This window comes from Setaria viridis, chromosome 6, assembly GCF_005286985.2.
Source record: "Setaria viridis chromosome 6, Setaria_viridis_v4.0, whole genome shotgun sequence".
Classification (NCBI taxonomy): domain Eukaryota; kingdom Viridiplantae; phylum Streptophyta; class Magnoliopsida; order Poales; family Poaceae; genus Setaria; species Setaria viridis.
Genome location: NC_048268.2, coordinates 33,010,503 through 33,033,946, shown reverse-complemented (window position 1 = coordinate 33,033,946; position 23,444 = coordinate 33,010,503). Strand labels below are relative to the sequence as shown.

The following is a 23,444-nucleotide window of genomic DNA, read 5'->3' as shown; positions in this document are numbered from 1 at the left end:
TCCATCTGTGCAATTAGTTTTTTTAATTAGTCTATATTTAATACTTCTAATTAGTATCCAAACATCTGATGTGACGGGTGCTAAAGTTTAGCACCCTAGAGCCAAACATTAACATGTCAAACTTACATGCCATAATTCTCAATAGAGATAATAACATTACCAAATAATGATAGCATTTCATTAGTAGCTGTAGTTTTGAACCGTTGAGTCATGAAGCCTCATCATAATAAAGCAACAATAAAAAAATAAATAAAATCACGAAAAACAACCATGAAAAAAAGCCCCATCTTGCTGCTCAGGGGGTGTTTGATACTAGGTGCTAAACTTTAGCAGTGTCACATCGAATGTTCAGATGCTAATTAGGAGGACTAAACATGAGCTAACTATAAAATTAATTGCAGAACCCTGTGCTAATTCGCGAGACGAATCTATTAAGCCTAATTAATCCATCATTAGCAAATGGTTACTGTAGCACCACATTGTCAAATCATGAACTAATTAAGCTTAATAGATTTGTCTCGTGAATTAGACTCCATCTGTGTAATTAGTTTTGTAATTAGCCTATATTTAATACTTCTAATTAGCATCTAAACATCTGATGTGACAGGTGCTAAACTTTAGCAGGGAGTATCCAAACGGGGCCTCAACATACCATATCTAACCCTATCAAATGCATGTGCTTGTGCAGTACCATTCTTACAGTTTGCAGGAGGCCCTGCACCACTTCCTGATGAAGCCACTCGTCTACATTCAGTACTCTATACCTGTACCACAAGTTTGATGTGATAGAGAATCTTCTTTTTGCATAATGTCAAAGTTGGAATTTTGGGGAACCAAACGCCCCCTAGACAGCCTTTGAACTGATGAACTTCCATTTCCTGTGAGATTGATCCGCTGCACAGATTGTCAGGACCTCAATCCAGTGCGATCTTGACACTGATTTGACCTTGACAAAGCATGCAGATGTGTACTGGATTGACATCACCTCTTCTCAAGCCTGCAGAAGAGCCGAGGCCGGAACGGATGGCAGGCCCGTAATTGGACGCGAAAGGCGACACCAGAAAGGGAAGGCAAGAAAAATACACGCGCAGCCCACCTCACCTCTGCCACCCATTCCCAATCCAATCGATCCCCACCTCTCCTCTGCCGTCTCGCCGGCGCCGCTGCCCCGAAACTGCTTGATCTCCGCCGCAAACCCGCCTCCCGCACTAGCACTACCTGGCCGACCCGCCGGCCCACCGGCGATCTCCATGAAGGCGTCGATCAAGTTCCGCGACGACGACCGGCCGCTGATGCGGGCCAAGGTCCCGATCGGCGTGCTCGGGCTGCCGTTCCAGTCGGGGCTCGCGGCGGGGGGCGACCCGCGGGAGCTCCGCTTCGACCTCTCCACGGCCTTCGCGTCGGGCCCGTCGCTCCGCCTCTCGTACCGCCCCAACGACCCCGGTCTCCCCTTCGCGCTCACCGTCCGCGCGGGGCTCGGCCCGCTCGGCTCCCCGGCGCGCGCGCCCTTCGCGCTCGCCGCCGAGTTCAACCTCCTCTCCCCCGACCTTTCCACGCCGGCCTTCTTCCTCCGGCTCAAGCCCCGCTTCGGCGACTTCTCGCTCTCCCACACGCTCCGCTCCCCCGCCGCCGCCGCCTCCCCGGCGCCCCGTAAGGTCGGGGAGGCGGCTCCCGACGGTGACGGCCTCGGCCACGAGCGGGAGTTCGTGCACAGGCCGTCGTTCTCGTTCACCGGGAGCGGGCTCGCGGCGGACGTGGCGGCGGCGGGGACGAAGAGCGGGGTCGGCGCGCTGCTGTCCGGGATGCAGATGACGACGCGGAGCGTGCTCCCGCTGTGGGGCAGGGCGAGCCTGCGGTTCAACTGGGGCCTGCGCGTGCCGCCGGAGCTGCTCGCCGACGGCGGCGGCGGCCGCAGCAAGGGCGCGGCGCGCGCGCCCGTCAGCAAGATGCCGCTGCTGGTCATGAGCAAGCTCTCCATCGAGCAGTCCCCGCGCGCCGACGCCGACAGCAGCAAGTGCGGTTCCAGAGCGGAGCCCCCCTCCCCGCGGTCGACGGACGCTTCGCCGGGGGACGGCGAGGCGGCGGCGTTCTCGCTGGTGAGGCGGCAGCTGGAGTCGCTGAACGTGGACAACATGATGCTGCGGCGCGCCGTGGAGGACCTCCGCGCCGAGATCCAGTGCAGCAGCAGCAGGGCCGGGCCCGTGGCCGCTGCCGCCAGAGGCAAGGGCAGGGTGGCGGCGACCGCGCAGCCGCCGCCGCCGCCTTACCACGCGTGCCCCGCGAAGCCGGACCGCCCTCGGGGCGCCGCGAGGGAACTCGCGCCCGAGAAGGCGGCCGCGCCGGACGACGTGGGCGAGGAGCTGAGGAAGGCATTGGAGGCGCGGCTTCGGTGAGCTAAGCCTTGCCGGCATTTGCATTGCCGCCCCGGCAGCTAGGTTGCTGCCGTCCTGCCCCTGCCGGCGCTGCCGCTGTTAATTTCGCGCTTACAGCTTGGTTGCAGTTGTAGTAATCTGCTACTGCTAGCGATTTGATGCTGCTGATTTATCCGTGTTGCTTGCTTTGCTCGTAGTTTTGAGCAAATAATGTGTTGAGCAATGGTGGCAAATTTGGAGTGGTCTGGCCATTTTGCGCTGGGATCAGGCAAGCAACTACCTCATCTTCAGAGTCCAGATCTCTTAGGGGCTGTCTACTTAATACATACTCGAGTATAGGAGGACCTTCTGGAACTCGAATTTTTTGACCGTTAGATTGAAAACGGACGGCTGTGATGGACCTGCCCACCCCTCATCTCCTTCCCCACACGACACCCAATCCATTCGGGAGTCACGAGGGCCGCCGCAAGCAATACCTCGCCCCCGCAGCCTCCCACCGTCCCCGGCTCCGGCGGTGCCGCCGCTGTCCATCGCCGCCAACGCAATAGATTGAATCTCGACACCTTTGCTGCCTTCACAACCCAATCGGGGATCCTTTGCCGCCTTCACAGCCCAACCGGGGATCCACTTCCGTCCCGGCGGGCGGCACCCCCGCTGCCCCGCCTCACCGCTGTCTCAATCGTGACCACCGCCCGGAGGTTCCTCTAGGTCGGCGGAACACATTTACTCTCAAACCCCCCGAACCCTAAGAAGCTCACCAGAGCTCGTTGGATTTGAAGAAGAAGGGGAAAGCTGTGTGAGAGAAAACTTCGAGTGCGTGGGAGATGAAGAATGCTTGGGTGTGATACGGCTTTCCCATTCCTAATCCTGACATGATGTATGAAAATTGAACAGTAAGATCTGAGTTAGCACTAGCCTTTCCATGCGGTATTTAATAAATGACTCTACATTCTTCTATTCTGCTCAGACGCTTAGCAAAATGGTGTTTTTTATTGCAAAAAATGGACGAAGAGGAGGAAAATTAGTTGATGGTTTGCCCTGATAATTGGTGCTGCATCAAAACATGAGCAGCTGTGATCTGGTCAGACAAAACAAAATACTCCATATTTGAACTGTAAACTGGCTTGATTTAGAGTTTGGATGCCTCACGTGTTTGGAGTTTGGGCATATGAGACTCATGTTTTTCAGAGTTCACAGATCAACAAGTACTCACAAGTCAATGGCAGCCGCATGGCGATGGCGATGCCAAGGCAAAATAGAAGTCAGAAACTAAAAATGGTTCAAATGCTGAGCATTAGTAATGTGTTACTGTTTCGATTATGAGATGAGTGGAATGATAATCGTCCATGGATACATTTTCTCTGTATAGAGAGGTTTGGGATTGTTTGTTACCACTGTTGTGGCTGGCACCTTGGGTTACCTAGCAGGCTAGCACCAGGAGCAATTGTAGTTGCTGGACGTAGTTTTAGGGGGTGTTTGGATACCCCGTGCTAAAGTTTAGCACCTGTCACATTGGATTTTGGATGCTAATTAGGAGTATTAAATATAGACTAATTACAAAACTAATTATACAGATGGAGTCTAATTCGCGAGACGAATCTATTAAGCCTAATTAGTCCATGATTTGACAATGTGGTGCTACCGTAACCATTTGCTAATGATGGATTAATTAGGCTTAATAGATTCGTCTCGCGAATTAGCATAGGGGTTCTGCAATTAGTTTTATAATTAGCTCATGTTTAGTTCTTCTAATTAGCATTCGAACATCCGATGTGACACTGCTAAAGTTTAGCACCTACTATCGAAACACCCCCTTAAGATGCAGTGTTGAGTGACCGGAGTTCTTTGGCTGGAGCCTGGAGGTGGTGACTGGAAAGTGGCCAACTGATTCATGCTTTTATCAAGAAGGATCTGAACATTGTTGGTCTACCATACCTACCGAGCAACGGCCTGTTCGATGAGAAATTAGTAATTCATAGTTGCTTCTATGTGCTACCACAATGAACGAGTACTTCATAGTTGCAACACAAATCTACATCTTTATTTTTAAAACACACCGCTACTACAGGGACATCATTTTTGCAGGTACTGAACCTGATGAGGGCTGCATAGGTTGCTCGTGAATGAAGCGCTTGCCTTTGCCTGCTTGCCTGCCAAACAAAGGAGGCGGCGTCATCACTGCTACTAGTACTAAAGCTCAGGCAGTGAACAATCCTTCTTCCCTGATGGCAATAACAGGGTGCAATATAAGGGGATTCGAATGACAATATTGTAATCATTGTTCAGTTTCTTCATTTGTCCTACAGATATTGTAATTACTGTTCACTTTCTTCATTTGTCCTAGAACTCTTCTTATTTTGTTGGGAACGCGCAAACGCTTTGCGTGCCAATGTATTACAAGGAGCTCTAAGAATGCTGCAACTCTGCTTTCTTGAAACTGCGGCGCACATTGCGACATTTCATTGCTATGCATGATGAACACAAATGTAATTAGTCTCCTTTCGTTTAGATTGCTAATCGTGCTGTCTTGAATACACGGTGCCCAACTCACAACGCGCGGCTAACAAGAAATCAAATGCTCGCATTACCGTTGCTTTATCCAAATTGCCTTTACGAAGACATAATCTTTTTAAAAATCATATTTATAGCGTCAAACATGAATTTTAAATAAAATGGAATATCTTATTAAAAAATATAGTTTTTTTTTGTGTTTATTGGGTAGCCACGGTCCGCACCGATTAGGATACCGGTCGGTCCTGACAGGTGGGCCCGTCCGACCACGTCGTGCGGGTCAAGGCACGAAGATACGTGGAGTACAAGCTCGGAGGACGAGCGAACGGATTCTGCCTGGATATCTCGGGATATTTGTTGTAAACCGACTCAGATTGCTTTCCATGTAACAACCAACTAGGATTAGATCCTATCCGATTGTAACCCTAGGTCGTCAGCCTATATAAGGCGACCAGGGGCGCCCCCCGACGGCAACGGACCTCAACTTGACTCTTCGCATCCCATACCAATAATATAATCCATCAGAACACACGATGTAGGGTATTATTCTCCGGAAGCCTGAACCTGTATAAACCTTACGCCCCTTGTTACCATTTGTTGGGGGGAAATATTAACGACCTCCTAAGAGCAACTCCAAGAGGCTGCTAATCTTACCCCCAATACCTTTTTTAAGGAAAAAAGAGAGAAAAAATGAACTCCAACAATCCACCTAAACCTTCCCCAATTTTTTAGCGACGCTAAAAAACAGTCTGCCACCGCGTATATTTTAGCGTTAGCATTACTCCCCCAATCCTAATTCCCGCACGCCCACGCGTCCCTTCCGATGGGCCCAATATGATGACGTGGCCTGTGTTTGAAGTATTGGGGGCTATTTATTAGCGATCTGCTGTGGACTGATATGTTTTTGGGGGAAATTTTTTTAGGAGAGCCCCCAATACATAGTTTTGGGGAAGAAATTTTTAGGATACTCTTGGAGTTGCCATTAAAACACCAATCGTGGAGGTCCAGGCCCACCTGAGAGGTAATGAAGATTGCCGTTGGCTCAACATGGGAGGGGAGAGCCCCGCTCCGCCTCGCCTGACCCAATGCCCCGGGGTCGGACGAGCCCGACCCCTTGATGGTCCGACTCCGCCTCGCCCGACCCCTTGACGAACAGGCTCCGCCTCGCCCGACCCACGGACCCAGGGTCGGGAGCGCCCGACCCCTCGCCGCAAGATTCCGCCTTGCCTGACCCAGGGCGCAGGGGGTCGGACTCATCCGGGCCCACAAGACAAGTATCCGCCTCGGGCGCAGACTGGAAGATAAGAGCTCGGATCTCGTGGGCCCCCCTGTCGATCTCGCCATAAATGCGCCGCGGCTCTAGCACGCAGAAAGGCGCCCGCGCCCCCGACGCGACCCGCCACAAGTACCCATGCACGACCGCACAGCACAGGCTACAGTGGCCGCGGCTCTCCCCGATTCGCTACAGGGCACTTATGACTTGCGCCGCCCGGGACAGGAGGAAGCCCCTCCCGTTCTCGCGCCCCGCACATTCGGCGACAGGGACGCGACGTCCACGTTCCGCGGGCCATCAGCAAGATGGTAGGATCAGCCGCCTTCCCCGACGGGCACAGATGCCACGGCCGGACACCATCATCATGCCTGGCGGTAACGGCCACCGGAGAGATCGTCGACAGGATTCGAAGGCAGCCGCCCTCTTCCGACGGACGCGCTGACAGGAGCCGAAGGCGGGAGAGGAGGCCGGCGACCCAGGGACTTGGTCCCTCCTCTTGTGTTGTATTTTACTTTACCTAGCTTATCTCTTTTACTTCTCCTCACATCCGGTCTCACTTGTAACCCTGGTGGTCTCCTTGCGCTATAAAGGAGGACCGGGGGCCCTGAGACGGGGGAGACTCTCAAGCCAACAGAACCCACACACTCTCCCTCAGAGCATCAGTGCACACCCAAGAGACTTGGGACCAGCTCCCTCTCTCACCCTCCTATAACCCCTACTACAGACCCCGCGTGGGCAACACGAGCAGCTCCCCATACTGGACGTAGGGCTTTCCCTTGCCCGAACCATTCTAAACCCCGTGTCTCCATCTTTAGGTGGGTTGTAGACAATGGTAGACCCAGATACTTGACTGGGAAAGTGCCATGCTTTGCTGGAAGATTTCCTAGAACGTCACTCAGGTGTATTCCTTGGCAGCAGATAGGCATGTTAGTTGACTTGTGGAAGTTTGTCTTCAGATGGGGCATTAGCATTTCTTTTTACAAGTTCTTCACCTCTCTTCTTGTCCTGGATCTTGCAGTGTTCCTTCTGCTTCTTGTTACCTTCGCTCAGCTTTAAAGTCAACCTGACGAGAGGCGCATAGTGAACTCAACTATAGGCAGAGGCAGTACAATGCACGAGCGTTCTGGCACATCATAGCGTTCCGGGAGTCCTACTATGCCTGCCAAGGAACCACCCCTCATTATGAATTTACTGTGTTGATACTTGCTACCAGTAGTAGCATATGAACCGAGTCATTGAAGTCACCACCTCGCCGTGCAACCTTCAAATTACTGTGTGCAACGTGTGCAATGGACGGCCAAAAAGAAAAAAAAGAAAAGAAGTGTTCAGGCTTGTCTTCTTGTTCCATTGCATGATTCCCCATCTTAGTGTTGAGAAGCATGTGCTCGTTTCGTTTTCACGCCGGGCGCGGGTTCCCTCGCGGCGCGCCGGGGCCGGTCCGGCAATTGCACTGCGCCACTGCCACCACCGGCAGCTCATCGCCACGGCCAGCTAATGCCGTCCTGGCCCTGCCGGCGCCGCCGCTGTCAATTTCGCGCTTACGGCTTAGTGGTTGTAGTAACCTTCTATTGTTAGCGATTTGAGGCTGTTAATTATCCACATCCGCAGGGTGAGCCTGATCTCCTTTTTTTTTTTGTGATGAAACAGGAGGGGTATTCCCCATCCCAGCCGTAATTGATCAGGGTAGGTTGCAGATTGGTACTGTACCTGTGCTAAAACCATTTCTGATCGAGAAAAAAGGAAAAAAGATGCTACATCAGCAAGCAAAAGGAACAAAAGAGACGGCCTCATACTGCTACTAGTACTACCAAAGCTCAGGCAGGAACCATTCTTCCCTGATGTCGATAGCTGGGTGCAATATGAGGGGGATGCGGACGAATGAATTGCAAGGAGTGCTAAGAGCGCTTCAACTCTGGTCTCTTGAAACTTGAGCGCACATTGCGACATTTCATTGCTATAGAAGGATGAACATACTCGAGTTAGTTTCCTCTCGTTCATCTTGTTAATTGTGCAGTCTCGTAGATACCGTGCCCAACTCGGCAGCTCACAACGAACGGCTAACAAGAATCAAATGCTCATTTTTTTTTCATATACCTCATGCATGGCTTGATCATCTTTTGTAAAAAAAATGCCTGCACAATCACCAAAACGACATGTTTTTTTTTCTGAAACCGATGAGGGTAGTGAGTCGCAACTAATCACCCAGACGCGCTTCAGTTCGAAGAGGCCGCGCGGCGCTCGGCGTCGTCCTTCAAGTACCTAGAAGTGTCATGGAGCACGGATCTTCCGACCACGTCGTCGACGCGCGCGTTCTTGGAGTTCCTCGTGACCTTATCTTGCGACCGGTCGTCGGAAGGGATAAGCAAGGTGATGGGTTCTTTCAGAGTCGTGGAGAAGATACTGGCCTAGAATTAATCCTGACGCCTCTCATGCTCATATACACACGTGTTTAGGTTCAGAGCGGTGGTAGAACTATGCATGGTGTGCGTCGACACAGAAAAGGAAAATCAGGCTTGGGTTCAAGTGTAGTGATGTAGTCTACCTCTACGGCTCTACCATGCTAAAATCATCAGTGTAGAAGAGGAGGATGCATGTGGGGCATTAGCAATTCTTCTTCTAAGTTTCCTACGTACTTCTCTCTTCTTCTGCTCTGGTCGCTTGCCTTATCGCCATCGTTCAGCTTTTATAGTGAACCTGATGAGAGGCGCGTAGTAGTGAACCTGACGAGCGCTCTGCCACGTCATGGTGTTCCGGGAGGCTCGACGAGTGACGGCTCGCACTTGCACGTACGGGCAGGAGTCCTACTATACGTACCGTGTACCGAGCAACCACCTGTTCTGTTCATTATGAAGTTATTGTGTTGTTACTCGCTACTACCACCATTGAATTTCCGCACCACCTCGCGTGTCAGGCAGCCGTGCAGTATCTCGAAATTACCGTGCGCAACGTGCCATGGACGGCCACAAAAGAAGAAGAAGAAGCAGCAGCAGCTGCAGCAGCAGCAAGCGTTCAGGCTTGCCTTCTTGTTCCATTGCATGATTCCCGGCCCAACTTTGTTTGAGAAGCCGGAAGCGTGTGCTCGTTTCGTTTTCTGGCGGCGCACTCCTTTGGTGCGAGAGCATACGCCGGCGGCCGAGCTCGCCGCGGTCGCTCTCACACTCCGAACACCTCGCGTTCCGGACACGACGCCTGCGAAAACGATCAGGAATGCATCGAAGTAATAGCAGCAATGTGCGGGGCGCGCGTTCGTAGAGCAGGTGTTCTAGTCTCACTCTTAGTTCGGCATGGACGATCAGTAAGCTTTCGAATCCAGTATTAACAAAAGAAGAAGCTTTCGAATCGTCATGGCTCACGTAATCTGCCAACAAATTTTGTCTCGGGGGTCAGGAAGTCAGTTTGGCCTGTGCTGTGACACTGTTCATAAATCATAACCAAGAGAAACATGTTCTGATGGTCACACACACTACTGGCTGGGGGACGACTACGCCGTCGTCGCCGCAACGTCGACTGATGATGAGTCCAGCAGCGGATGCAAATCTAAAATCTTGATTAGGGATGGCAATGCGTCAGGTTAGATGCCGGTGGAGTAAACCAATCATATCTATCTACATCCACACTCATAATGTCTAACAAGTGGATTTTTGCACCCGCACCCGCTAGGCATCCAGTGGATCTGTTCAAACAAATAGAAATTTACAAAATATACGCACATGAGCATACTATGTCAAGCCAACTTGACAGAACTTGACACACAAAATACAATTCGAGCAACAAAACCGAAGTAGGGAACCAAACTTTAATGCTTGATCTCAACAAAAAATTTAGTCTAGCAATGACACCAAACTAAACTTTTATGTACATGATACATCAACAATTCAACTTCAGTAAGGCAGCAGTCCAAAATTCACCTCATAGTCCATGATACACCAACAATTAAACATCAAAAGTCCGAAATATAAGTAATAATTCAATATTTTGACAAGGGTTAGGGATCAAAACCTTAAGAGATGGGCGGTCGTTGGGCACCTATAGGTGAAATCTTGCACCCATCCCCGAGCCATCTCAATACGAGTCGGGTAGGATCTGGACCCAATATGGGTCGGGTCGGATATGGGTGAAATTTTACATCCATGTCCACACCCGTTGGGTGCCAAATCCGTCAGCACCCGCACCCATGGGTCCAACTGCCATCCCTAATCTTGATGTGCTCGGATAATCGGTTGTCGCTTTATTATCAGTGGTGGAGCGCAGCGGGCGTGGGCTCACCTGTCATGACAACAACACACGTCGTCTCCGCCATGTGGGGACCGCACAGGCCGAGGAGGCACAGCAGACGGTGGCGCAGCGCAACCCGTTCAGTGGAGATCCGGGCGCGTTTGGATCTCCCGTGTACCTTGCTTAGCCAGGCTATCTCATACCTTGCTCATCCGAGCAATGCTTTGGCAAGTGAGCTTTCTATTTTGGTTCCTAGGTGCAAACTCATGGCGAGGCCACGTTCTCTGCAGCAACTGTCAGCTTGCTGTTGAGGGAGAGAAATTCTGCTCGCCTAGCTGGGCAAGCATTTTTCTTGCCGCTGCAAGCGAGCTTGCCTCCGGAAGCTAGAATCTTTTGGTGTTACCAAATGCCGGCCCTTGCTTAGCAAGGCTAGAATGCATTTTGCCGTAGAACCAAACCCACCCGGAGTCTGCGGCCTTGCGGGGGTGCGGCGCCGAAATCACCAAACAAGAGCCGTTACACGTTACTACTCGAAATCCTTTTTTAACGGAATATAAGTATTTTGGTCCCTCGATTTTGTTAAGAGCACAATTTCATCCCCTTCTCTATCAAATCAGTCCAGTCCTTCGACTTTTTCCTTGTCTCAGTTCCATCCCTAATTCTACGTGACATGCCATTTTTGACGTCCACGAACAAATACTCAAGCTCATCCACGGGAGTGATGATGGTCAAAATACACGGGATGGTGAAGAAGTATAAAAGAGTGATTGTGATGCAAAAGTCATCGATGATGAAGACGGAACCACGATCAAATACTTAAGCTCATCCAGCAACAATGATATAAGGACGCTGGGCCTAGCACTTAGAGTCGAGACTCGAGACATCTGTATGCATGCAGGCATAAATGAATGAACAAGATGCTTTAGTTGATCTCCCTGTTATTTTCTAATTTCTACTACTAGTAGTTTATTATATGATCCAAACTTGATGGAGGTTTTGTTTTGCAATTTATTTTGTTTCTACAAGGGTTGTATGTTTCCTCATTAGCCGGTTGCATACTTGCTCTAAAATGAAAAGTTTGAGCACCTGCTGGTTTTGTAAAAGAAAGTGATGCAAAAAAGACAATTTTTTTGTGTAAGGACTTCATCTATTGTTGACTAAGCATGATAACATGCATTGCAGCATGTGACATGGATGAAAGTTATTGGACTCGACCGATCGATCTGATAGATGAGGGATGAAATCGAGTCTTAGAGTAAAGTTGAGGGACCAAATTAGTAATCTAGGATTTTTGTCGTAAACTACATGTACAACCATGTGTGCCCGTCCCTTCTTTCATGTTGCGTACGTGTCCATTTCTCTTTCCACCTGTTGATAGTGACTCATTTTATATTTCCCCAAAGAAGAAAAAATTGAAACCAATCTCATTGCTATTGCTCCCTTTGCTTCTCACCACCCCTTTTCCCCTCCTGCACACCCTTTCCCCAGATGCACTTGACCGCCATTACCCAACATTGTGAGTCGCTGCATGGTGGTTGGAAACCGGCCAGGAGCATGGCCACCCATACCTTATTTCTATCCTTTTATTTTCATTTCCTCTTGTCCTTTCCTTCTCTAAATCTCATCTGAAGAGGGGAGAGACTAGGGCACGGCCGAATCTTGTGAAGGGGATTACAAGGAGCTTTGAGATGCAAACCCGAATGGGCAGAAGTGCGACAACGGGCGAGCACGAGGTTAGGGGCAAGGAGCCTGGAGCCTGGCCTGACAGGATCTGCAGTATGACAACGCGGAGGCAAGCATGGCCAGAGGCCTAAAGCTCGATGTGGTAGTGAGACCTTCGTGAAACCACACGAGCTTGAAGCAGCAAGATCCCCACGAGGTAGGCTCTTGATGCGGCGATGATAACTCCATGCGGCAAGGATTTGAGAGGTGAGCAAACTATTAGTTTCTATGTTTTCAACTATTTTTTAGAGAAGATTGTTTGAAGTTTTTTGTCGGTGTTTCGTATCGCCGACTAGTGATTGTACGCCGCAGTCTCCTCATTTTTGATGGCTAGCACACAAGAGATAAGGAGTTATACTGATTCGGGAAGATTCCTACGTTCCGTTTCGGCAGGAGTCATATTCCTTGGATCAAGTGCACTGGGCTTACAACGGGGTGCTTGCAAGAAAGCGTTTGTACAATGTGCAGGTGTGTTGTGGAATGCGAGAGAGCAAGAAGGAAAGCCCGGTTCCCCTTATATAGGCTAGGGACATGGTGACAATGCTGAGAAATGGAGGGGCTCCCCGACCTTGGAGGTCAGGGGTTGTGGTATGGTCGGGCACCTGTGCACCGAGGGGCCTTCTTGTCCTGTCTTCTTGGCCGGTCATGGGCTTCGTATGCCCCGTACGGTGGCTCCTGTGTGGCGTGGGCCGCTTACGCACGTCCTGACCTGCTCCGCAGCGTGCTTCGTCCCGTCCGCCAACCCCGTGGCAGTGAAGGGGACGGAAGCTCCTACTGACGTCCATATCGGAGATGAGTGAATGAGCCTTGGTTAGCAGCATGGACGGGGCATGCCGCTTCTCTCAGTTTTCCTCAACCTTCTTGGCACGCTCACAGCCTTCCCGTGCCGATACACTTGGCGTTGGGTCCCACCTTGCCCGAGCCCGTACGGGGCCTGGCATGGGGGTAGAGTCTTGATCTTGACGGCTCACCTTGGCGGCGAGGGTGATGATGATATCGGGGCGCGTGGATGCGTACGATCACGTGTGGCCTCGCTCTGCAGGTCGTCCTAGGTGGTTCGAGGGGTCTAGCCTCACCCTTGGATCCCCCGGCTAAAGGTTGGCTCCCCTCACCCAATCATGTCTCTGGCGTGGGGCGGTCAGGAGGGCCACGTCCTGCATTCAATGTTTTCGGTACGGCATTATTCACCCTTTAGTCAAGGAGTGGGTAGGGCGCTGTGGGCCCCTTGAGGGCCCCAACCCCGATCTGGCCGAACCGACGAGTTACGGCTCTTGGCTCCCGACCAAGGGAGGTCGCGTGATAGGCCGCAGCGTCGTTTAGACCGTCTTCAGCGTGCCTCTTGCTGTTGGGCCATTGGCCTTTTTGTGTCTCGACTGCCTTGAATCCCTTCCTCGGGGTACTCTTGGTACAGGAACCCGTCAGTAGCTCCCGAGTCTTCCCCCGACCTCAAGGTCGAGGGAGGGCTCATTCGTTCTCCGTGTGTGTCGTTTGATGGTTGAGATGTTCGGTGGGTTCGCGTGAGCGGACCCACTAGGTCTAGCCCACAAGCTTCTGAGGGAATCAGAGATTCGTTCAGAAGGTTATTGGTATGGACGCTGCTCTTCTCTTGCTATTGTCAGGGGCCGCCATGAGACCCTTCCTAAGCCTCTCGTCTTTTCGCAGTCATGTGCTGGTGTGCTGTTAGTGCAACATCCTGCTTTTTCGGGTACCCTTTACCGGAACCCGTCATTTTCTTTTGGGATTGCAAATAATTCTGGACACATTTTTGCAAAAAGTTTTTGGAAAAACATTCTCATAAGAGTAAAATGAATCAGGGAAATTAAACTTTTCTCGATTCTTGTCTAGGTTTATAAACTCTCAAAGTAAGATTCTGGGTTCTAAATCTTTCTTAGTGTTTGGCACTAGGTATAATTATAGATTGAGATTGTCACTTAGAGAGAAAAACTTAAAAAGTAGGACCATAGGTGCACTTTACTCCTTTCTTAAAAAAATTCTAGGGAATAATTGGAAAAGTATTTCTAGTAGATAATTGCTTTTGGAAAAAAAATACGTGCTCTTTTTAGTAAAGGATTAGATGCATTAAACTTAATATCTGTAGACAAAAAGAAGTACATAACATGCTTGGCGAGCCAATGAGACTAAACACATCTTTTAGTATTGATTGTAAGCTAATGCCAATTACCGAAAAGCCTCTCACTCAAACTGAGTTTTGTTAACAATTTTTACAAAACTTATCACTCTATGATCATAAAACTCTTACTCCGTAGTGTTCAATTGGGCCAGTTTTACGGGCTTTATGGGATAGCGACATGATATCATGGGCCGAGTCAGTTCTGCTCCGGTCTGCTTCACACCGCACGATTTGCCGGATTATTTGGCACGCTGAAGCAGGTGGGCAGGCGCCATGATGCCCGGGAGAATATCAGAATTGAAAATTCGATTGAATAATGGTAGGTAGGCCCGGGCATGAATTATTTGGAATTCAATTTGGTCCCATTTCGTGAAAGACCCGTGGAGAACCTCAGAATTGCCCAAAGGGGCTTCACCGGCTCCATTTCTCAAACCAAACCAAATAAAGAAAGAGAAAGGAAAAAAAAAACGAGAGGGAGAAAAGGACCAGATGGTGGGATGGGGGCCTGAACCAAAACCTAGACGAACCACACAGGGAGATAGATAGCCAGGGGGGGCGACGGCACGGGGGCCGGGGGCTAGCCCAACCAGACCAACCAAACCCTAGCTCACCTCTCATCCCAATCCATGGAGGCGGCGCTATGAGCCGCCGCCACCGACGCCGGGACGTGGAGCCGGTACGGCGGGGGAGGCGAGGATGACGGCCAGATCGGACGATCCCGGCGTCTCGCCGGGGACCTCGGCGGCGGCCGGCGGCGAGATCTGGGGCACGTGGGAGGAGCTCCTCCTGGCGTGCGCCGTGCGGCGGCACGGCACGGCCAGCTGGGACTCCGTGGCCATGGAGGTCCAGTCGCGCTGCCCCGCCGCCGCCGCCCCTCGACTCACGCCCACCGGCTGCCGCCTCCACTTCCGCCTCCTCCACCGCCGGTTCGCCGCCGGCGCCGGCGACGTCGACGAGGACCCCGACGCGGCCGCCGCTGACGGGTGGGTGGAGGAGCTCCGCAAGCTGCGCGTCGCCGAGCTCCGCCGCGAGGTCGAGCGATACGATCTCTCGATCGGGTAAAGGAAGAAAAAAATTAACAGCCTGGACAATATAATGATAAAACATTAAAACAAGCCTGCCCGGTTCGTCCAGCACGGCGCCTCGTGAGCCGTCTGATGCTGATCGGGCGGCCGCTGTTTTTCCCGGCGGAAATGCTGATTACGTTTTCTTTCTCATCGGAAATGATTAGGTCGTTGCAATCCAAAGTGAAACGGCTCAAGGAGGAGAGGGAGCGGAGCATCTCCGGCGAGGCCAATCTGCCGGCGGTGAAGGCGGAGGAGGGCGAGGAGCCGGCGGCGGGGAAGGGATCGCTGGAGGACGACGCCGGCGGCGGGGAGGACCGCGTCTCCGGCGGCGAGTCCGGGCGGTCGTGCAAGGAGTCCAACTCTTCAGATCTGAAGCGGCCCGTGCACGACGCCGGCACGGCCTCCGCCGCCGTTGACGGTGCCGCGGCGGCGAAGGAGGAAGGGGAGGAGGAGGAGGCCGCGGCCGGCGAGTCGTTGGCCGTGAAGCGGGAGGAGGTCTCCGGCGAGTCGGTGGCCCGGTCGAAGGAGACCGACAAGGAGAGCAGCGACGTGCAGAGCTCGGCCAGCCCGTCCCGCCGCCGCGAGCGGGAGGGCGGCGGCGGCGCCGGTGTGGAGGAGGCAGAAGCCGAGGAAGCGTCGGCGTCGACGTCGGCGCGCGCGGCCCTCCCCGCGGCGGAGGCCGAGGCGCTGCTCGCGTTCCTCGAGTCGGTGCGGACCAGCAAGCCGGGCTCCGTGTTCGAGCGGCGGCTCGAGAGCCAGGTAAAAAAAAAAAAAACAATCCTCCCTCTCCCGTCCCGGTTTTTCTCCACACGCAGTAAAACTGTAAAAATGAAAAATGACCCTCTCCTAAATCAATTTACGAAGCCGTCCAAACACAAGCGCCCAAACCGGCTGTCAGCTCAGCGGAGCACGTCTCCTGATCATCTCGCGATATGCTGCTGAGTACTCGCACGCTCGGCACCAAATCGCGCGAAATTATCGCGTCTTCCCGCTTTGCGTGCACACGCAAAAGCGACCACCTTGCCTCGTCGCCGCCGTCGACTCGTCGAGTCGCCGGCGAGCGCAGGACGACAGGACGTGGTAGTACGGACGCGTCGGGTGGCCGCGGTAATGGACTGGTGGCCTGGTGGGGCACGCCGGCCACGTACGCGCGCGGTCGTGACGGTGCGGCCGTGCCGTGCGGGACGTGTAGATCGGGCGCCGTCCGATCCGGGGCGTGCTGAGCTGGAGATAAGGGTAGCGCGCGACGAGATGCGTAGGTGGGTGGCGCAGGGGGAGGCGCGGTTCGCGTTCGTGGGGTGGCCCCGGGAGGCCCAATCGCGAGTCGCCACGTGGAGTTTAACCGAGACTCGTGGGCCCAGCTTGTCGGCCATTGTTCCGTGCCGCCGCGGGTACAGTGTGCTGACTGCTGGGGCCACTAAAATAAGCTTGCGATCCTTTCGAGGGGCGAAAAAAATCATGCCATCACGTGCTAACGTGTCGTGCATCGTTTTTCAGCTGCCTTTTGTGTTTAAATTTGTTCTCCCTCTTTTCCTTTAATTTTATTCGATTTGATTCTTTTCTGAACACATTTATTTTCAACAACTATTTACTTTTTCTTTGTATGGGAATTTCTTTCTCTTCCGCTGACCGACCAGCCAAAATTGCTCGCAGGATGACGCGAAATACAGGAGCACCATCAGGCGCCACGTGGACCTGGAGACGGTCAGATCGAAGCTGGAAGGCGGCGGCGGCGCGTGCTACTCGTCCGCGTCCGAGTTCTACCGCGACCTGCTCCTGCTCTGCGCCAACGCGCTCGTCTTCTTCCCGCGCGGCTCGCCCGAGCACTCCGCGGCGACGCGGACGCGCGCCCTCGTCTCCAAGCACATTCCCGCGTCCCTCCGCAAGGACCAGCCCGGGACCTCGGGGAAGGCTGCGGCGCCGGCGTCCAAGAAGGCCAAGGCGGAGGCCGACGTCGGGTCGCTGCTGGAGAAGACGGCGCCGATCATCGTCTGCCGGAAGCGGAGCTCCATCGCGAAGGCTGCCGCCGCGGCCGCCAAGGAGGAGAAAGCAGAGAAGGGTGAGACTGATAAGGAGGAGAACGAGGCGAGCAAGAAGGCAGGTGGCACCAAGGACAAGGCGCGGGGGTTGAGGACGAACAAGACCCGCGCCGCCCCTGTCAGGAAGGCAGCTCCAAATCAGAAGACTGAGGACAATGGCTCGGACAGCGACGCGCCTGCCGAAGGGACGAAGAAGCCTGGCAAGAAAGGTGGAAGCAGCGCGGTGGGGAGCGGCGCGGGGGTCGCCAAGAAACGGAACGCCGTGAACTTCCTGAACCGGATGAAGCAAGGCTCGGCACCCTCGACGGAGCGCGTGTCGCTGCTGGAGACGCTGAAGCTCTCCGCGGCGGCGGAGCAGAAGAAGGCCGGGAAGGGCAGCGAGGGCAAGAAGGAGCCTGCCGGCGGCTCTGGCTCCAAGAGGGGCAGGGGCACCCCACCGGGGAGGAGAAACATCGGCAGGCCCCCTAAGCGTGCTGCGGCGCCCCCATCTCCGCCGCCAGCGAAGAGGGCAAGGGGGGGCGGGACAAAGCGCGGGGGAAGGAAGTGAAGGGACGGGAATGGGAAGGCAGTAGGAATTGATAGACTCAGTCTCAGCTGTGTGTAAATGCTGTAGGGTTGTAGGAGCGTTCCGAGCTTGTACTGTATGCCAGTGATGTAGGGGTGGTACTTGGTTTTCGAATGGGGAAACTGGATGGACTGACCTGCGCCTCTCATGGTCTCCTTTCATGGGACTTGAAGGAAAACGATTCCTTTTTGGAAACTGTTGTTGTGTATGATTTTTGGACTGGATTTTGAAACTTATACTGGAGCAGGAAGTGCTCTCCAAGGACAAGGAACACCACTCAGCCAATTACTCAAGTCTCATTTGGGACTTCTTTTTTTTACATCATTGCTCCTTTTTTAAACTAATCGGCAAGAGAGCTGCCTGTTAAAAAGGATGATCAACATGGCACCATTGCTCATTTGATGCAGCACTGTATTGTGTTTTGAGATGAACTTGTTACTTGATAGCTTTTTTGCTAGGGTAAGAAAAAATGAGAGAAATAATAGAGCGCTGCGTTGAAAAACTGTAAAAATAAAATGCCATGCGGTGAGCGTGGATCGGACACGCGACCTTGAGATCTTCAGTCTGACACTCTCCCAACTGAGCTATCCCTGCTCGTGTTAATTCAGCTGTTTATTTACGCTTCAAGAGCGCTGAAACGGCTTGATGCTAATGCTATCCAACCATTCCTGCTGTGGCAATACAACAGAGTCCAGTGCGTACACTTTCAAAACACAAGAGAGAACGATACCTATTTGTGCTGCTGTAGTAAGAAGTTGTTTGCCCATCCAAAATTCTCGCTCGACGAAATTTGCGTACCTTCTGCAGCTGAACAACAACAGGGTTCCTGATCCACAACGATGCTGCGAAATGTTCAAAATCGAGTACCAGCCATACAATCTGAACTGTAGGCAGCACGTAACCCTCATCCACAGTCCACTTCAAATGCGGATTATGTTCCCCTCAGATACGTGTGCTTGGCTAAACTAAGGCCCTGTTTAGCTCTGGCTCCCAGCTCCACCTCAGATGTAGAGTTTGTATGCTGAAACTCGAGATTCAAGAGCATCCAAACTATTCTTTTAGTCTAGAATTGGAAGAAAATAGCTCAACGAAAACAAGTCTAACATCCCTAGATAAATAGATAGTATAGTAGCAGAGCAAGGCCTGCCAGATGGCCAAGGAGAACGAATCTACAAAGACTACAACTACTGAATCCTCAGTTCTGAAGGACAAGCATATATAGCTACTACACTCGATTACAGATGAAAGATCATCACATCATGGTGTTGAAGATGCATATTCCCATCAGAGAGCATGTGCAGACTTGCCCTAGTGCGAAAGAACCTAACCTACCATACCAATAAGTTGCAAACTAGCAGTCTGAACTGGGAGCTCCAAAATATCCAGTTGCTGCTTGTAATGTGAAGTTCTGATAACTTCAACACCCATGTCACCCAACTACACCTATCTGTCCTTCAACGAGCCCAATATCATCTGTTACATAAAGAGTCGTTAGTGAAATTGATCTATATCATAAACAATGTGCAATTGTTTGCTGTGTTCACCTTCAACCATGCAAAATGTTTTAGGATGGAATTCTCAAAACTTGGCTATTCTAATCAGGTTGTCTAGCAGTAGGATTTCCAGACTCCAGTCTCCCATGTGGGCCAGACTTAATCATTGCATGCAGTATTAGCTCAGCAAATCTACACTAGATTTCAAGCCTTCTACAACACTGGCAGAGTAACAATGCGCATATATATCTATTTTGAAGGTGGAATTGACCTTCCTTGTGTTAAACGCAACACACTGCGACCTACACAACCTTTTTTTGACAAGGAATGCAAGCAGTTTGATTTCTCCATTTTTGACAAAAAAGAAGAGGGTGATAAAAAAGTGTACAGACTGTATCTATTCTCAATCATTAACATTGATGCTCTTTATCTATACTACTGCGTTTGACACTTGAGTTTTTGCATGCCACAGGGCACAGGTTTGCCAACTTGTTAAGCTATTTCAGTGACATTGTGAAAGCTTCCAGCACATCTTCAAAATTGAACTAAATACCAGACAACTGATTCAGTACACAAAATAGCACATGTAATTTCCTATCGCAAGGAGAACAGAGTTTGCTGTGTTCTAAACGACAGTAATCAAGAATTACTACTTCCCAATCTTCACTGTCCTCTGGGCAAATTAATCTAAATAGCAAGTTCATGAATTCTAACAACCCACAGCAACTTACCACTTTCACCATCAGATGCTTCATCAAGTTTTGCAATTGCATCAAGCAATGACTGCTCTTGGTCCTGCAATGATAATGATTTACCGTGTCAATTTTCAAGAAGAAATGAATTGCAGTTTCACCAGTTCAAGTTCTCTTCAGAACTACTGGGGGGAATAGGGAAAATCAACTTACTATAAGCAATTTTTTTGCCTTCTGAATTGCATACACATCTGGATGGGATAATACCATCTCGACCTGTTAACAACACGCATATGAAATTGAAATAACGATTTTCCATTTAGTTTCATCAAAAAAATCTCAACCAGCATACCTTCTTCACAAGAATACCAGTATTAGGTACATCAATATGATTGAAGTTGAAAAGGCTGATGCCATTGGGTGTCTCATGAAACCTTCCTCTTCTGCCCATGCCTGGCATAGCACCATCAGATGCCAACCAACCAACTTGATTTGGAAGGGCTTGATAGGCAGAGCCCCATCTTATGTTTTCAGGTGCCATCTGTCAGAGGACACTTTTTAACAGCCAAATAGGGCACATATCATGCAACACTAACAGCACAAATGCTGGTCACTGACGATTAAGATTTCAAAAATATACGATGGGTGTTGAATTGAACCAGGCTCACATAGCAAAATACCGGACATTAAGGTTTAGAGATGCACTTGATTAAACATTCATTAAAATCTGTAATAGCCCATCAAAACAGCAGGTAAAGAATTCTGTCTCCTCATCAACAAAATATTGCCAGTGAAAACTGATGCAGCAACATAAGATACTTTTGTATTTTCTTTCCTGACTTGCATAATTTCAAAAGATTAATTTGTCATCTTGGTTTGGTCTGTGTGCATTTGCGTGGTAGATGAACATACTTTTTGAGCAGCTGGTATGTAATTCACATTTGACAGGAGACAAATAAGAACATTTTTTATGGTGACTACAAAGCAAGATCAGAAATACACCAAACCTACTGTATCTGCATTGTTGCCCGCCAGTGCATGTGAAGGCGTGATAGGCGATTGGGGACCCACAGGGAATGAATAGACGGAATGCAATTTCTTCTGCCTCTTCAGAGGTCCAAGACTGTGAGCAACTACACTGTCATGATGCAAGCTAGATTGCATTCCACCTCCCTGCCTTGACTGCCTACAGAAGTTTGTGAAATACAAAGCACAATTTAATGATCATATAATCAATATTGAAGCTATTGGTTTGTTCATTTCAACAAATGCAAGTGCTTTAGTCTTTGCACAGGGTACCTTATTCTATGGACAGCTTCCTCTTCATTGACCTTGTTTAATAGCACTCTGTGTTCCTCATCAGAGACTTTCAATTCTCTTCTTAGTTCAGTGATCAGACTTTCTTTCTCCTGTATAAAAGATGGTTTTTAATTCCCTCAGCAAGGAATTATAACAAGTTACAATAGTCACTAAGAATTTTCCATTGATGAAATTACCCAAGTTAGGGCATCTGATTGCATTTTGAATGCTCTGAGAACACCAGTATATGCTTGTTGTTCGATCTGATGTATATCACTATCCAACTTGCTGTGCAGCCTTGGCTGAGAAAGTGTCCCTGCTAATGACCTTCCGTTCCCACTGAAATGCACTCTTTGTCCACTAATTTGATATGTTGAAGGGAGTTCATCATCAGTCCCTGAAATTAGGGAAAATTATCAACTACTACAGATAAGTTAAAAATGCATCTTGCAACAATTTTAGAGCATTAATAAATCAAAAATCTAATTTAATAATTTCAGCACAAAAGGCATGAAATTTTTACATATTTAAAACCAATCCTCCACTAATGCAAATACGAAAGTATTCATTAAAGCAACAAACTGAAGTTTCATCAAAATAAGTGTTCAGATAAGTTACTTAGCTTTATGTCGTATCCACAGCAATAACTTCTCACCCCCATACATACAGTCATACTACAACAGGCATGCTATTCAATCCAACTCTTCACAAATCCAAACATAATCATCCTGCCTTTTGTGAATTAAACACTTACATTTATATGATACGAATTTACTACATGGATGAAACAGTTGGTAAACCCTTTTTTTACTCCCAGCACTATAAAGCAGTGATCCCCCATCAGTATTTCAAAAGCATCAATCAGCCTATCTGCGCAATATTCAGGACTATCCCCCCATTAACCCATCATTACAGTTCATATTGGACTCAACCCTGAAAGATATCAATCACAGGTGCTATTTTTTCTTGAGACTAATACGCTTGCTCGTTTAGCATGACTTGTTTACACATCTTCCATGCGACTATTGACGAAAACCTATCCAAAATCGCAACACCACGCTAACGAGCACACATCAATCAATCGCCCGCAGCCTAATGCTGCTTCGCGAGCAGGGCTTCCTCGCAATCGTCGGCATCAAACAAACAACAAATCAATCAACCAAACGGGACTCACCGCTGCCGTCGAAGGCGCGGTACGCCATGACCTTCCGCGTCGCCGAGGAGCCAGCAAACCCTGCAAACTGGCGGCGTCTCCTGCGGATCCGCGCGTCGGAACCTATCAGATCTCAAATCCGCTGAATCTTAGATCCTCCACAGCCGGAGGTCCGATTCATAGCTAGTAGAGCGGGGTCCGACCTCGGTTTGGGGGGTTTATCGTGGTGGAATCGGATGGGGATTTGGTAAAGTGTGAGGGTTCAAGTCAAGCCGATTGCCAAATTTAGAGATAGTTTTTTCGTGTAGCCCCCTGGAATTTTATAGTTTCGAGTTACGTTAGATTTTCCTTTTCTGATGGGCTATAAAAAAATTTCTTTGCACGCTGTTCTCCGTTAAGGAGACATACAAACTAAGTTTTCCTTTTCTGATAGGCAGATTTTTTATTTTTAGAAACTGATCAGATTTAAATTTGATAGATTGAAATGCATGAAAATAGACTAACTTTCAAATAATAACATCGTAGCACCTTCAACCTCCATATCAAACTGCGCTGATTTTCACACTTACACAACCTTACTTTTGCTCTCCTCCAACCGTCTTTAAAGCATCTTCGCCACTCCACGTGTTAACCACTTCATTTTTCTATTTCTACACATTTGACACCGTTATCGTTCCTTCATCACTTTTAACTGTTGTTACCATCACCTTACCTGTCTGACTCCGTCTGCCCCACATATGTCTTGATAAGTCTACCTCCCCAACCCCTTTCTAAACCTAGGAGCACATCCGAGCCCCAACAATCTCTCACTTCCTTCTAAAACACAGTCTCTCCAATCTAAAGCCAAAACCTAACCATAGGAATAAAGTTGGAATTTTAGGTGCTTCTGTGTTTTACTTATGTGGTTTCTTC

General features: G+C 50.1%; 3 protein-coding genes across 3 annotated transcripts; 2 read left to right on the top strand and 1 right to left on the bottom strand.

Moving 5' to 3' along the window:
- The first annotated feature begins 921 nt into the window (after positions 1 to 921).
- LOC117859636 (uncharacterized) lies at positions 922 to 2,669 on the top strand. The gene has a single exon (XM_034742798.2). It carries the CDS (start codon positions 1,251 to 1,253, stop codon positions 2,391 to 2,393), a length of 1,143 nt encoding a protein of 380 aa, XP_034598689.1. The 5' UTR covers positions 922 to 1,250; the 3' UTR covers positions 2,394 to 2,669.
- Positions 2,670 to 14,699: 12,030 nt separating this feature from the next.
- Positions 14,700 to 18,162, top strand: LOC117860667 (uncharacterized). The gene is made up of 3 exons (XM_034744042.2): positions 14,700 to 15,282; positions 15,456 to 16,050; positions 16,945 to 18,162. Exons 1-3 carry the CDS (start codon positions 14,921 to 14,923, stop codon positions 17,875 to 17,877), a joined length of 1,890 nt encoding a protein of 629 aa, XP_034599933.1. The 5' UTR covers positions 14,700 to 14,920; the 3' UTR covers positions 17,878 to 18,162.
- An 817-nt stretch (positions 18,163 to 18,979) lies between these two features.
- LOC117860668 (protein EMSY-LIKE 3) lies at positions 18,980 to 22,814 on the bottom strand. Its single transcript, XM_034744043.2, has 8 exons — positions 22,554 to 22,814; positions 21,577 to 21,776; positions 21,380 to 21,489; positions 21,092 to 21,266; positions 20,433 to 20,621; positions 20,294 to 20,356; positions 20,120 to 20,183; positions 18,980 to 19,368 (listed from the first exon to the last, which is right to left on the bottom strand). The coding sequence occupies exons 1-8, from the start codon at positions 22,579 to 22,581 to the stop codon at positions 19,325 to 19,327; spliced, it is 873 nt and encodes a 290-aa protein (XP_034599934.1). The 5' UTR covers positions 22,582 to 22,814; the 3' UTR covers positions 18,980 to 19,324.
- Between the last annotated feature and the right edge of the window lie 630 nt (positions 22,815 to 23,444).

Bases quoted from the DNA above. Each gene is read 5' to 3' on its own strand.
- LOC117859636 (XM_034742798.2), top strand. From the start codon at position 1,251: ATGAAGGCGTCGATCAAGTTCCGCGACGACGACCGGCCGCTGATGCGG.
- LOC117860667 (XM_034744042.2), top strand. From the start codon at position 14,921: ATGACGGCCAGATCGGACGATCCCGGCGTCTCGCCGGGGACCTCGGCG. The intron at 15,283-15,455 runs GTAAAGGAAGAA...GGAAATGATTAG, and splicing joins CGATACGATCTCTCGATCGG to GTCGTTGCAATCCAAAGTGA. The intron at 16,051-16,944 runs GTAAAAAAAAAA...AATTGCTCGCAG, and splicing joins AGCGGCGGCTCGAGAGCCAG to GATGACGCGAAATACAGGAG.
- LOC117860668 (XM_034744043.2), bottom strand. From the start codon at position 22,581: ATGGCGTACCGCGCCTTCGACGGCAGCG. The intron at 21,490-21,576 runs GTAATTTCATCA...TCTTTTATACAG, and splicing joins AATCAGATGCCCTAACTTGG to GAGAAAGAAAGTCTGATCAC. The intron at 20,622-21,091 runs GTAGGTTTGGTG...GTCCTCTGACAG, and splicing joins CGGGCAACAATGCAGATACA to ATGGCACCTGAAAACATAAG.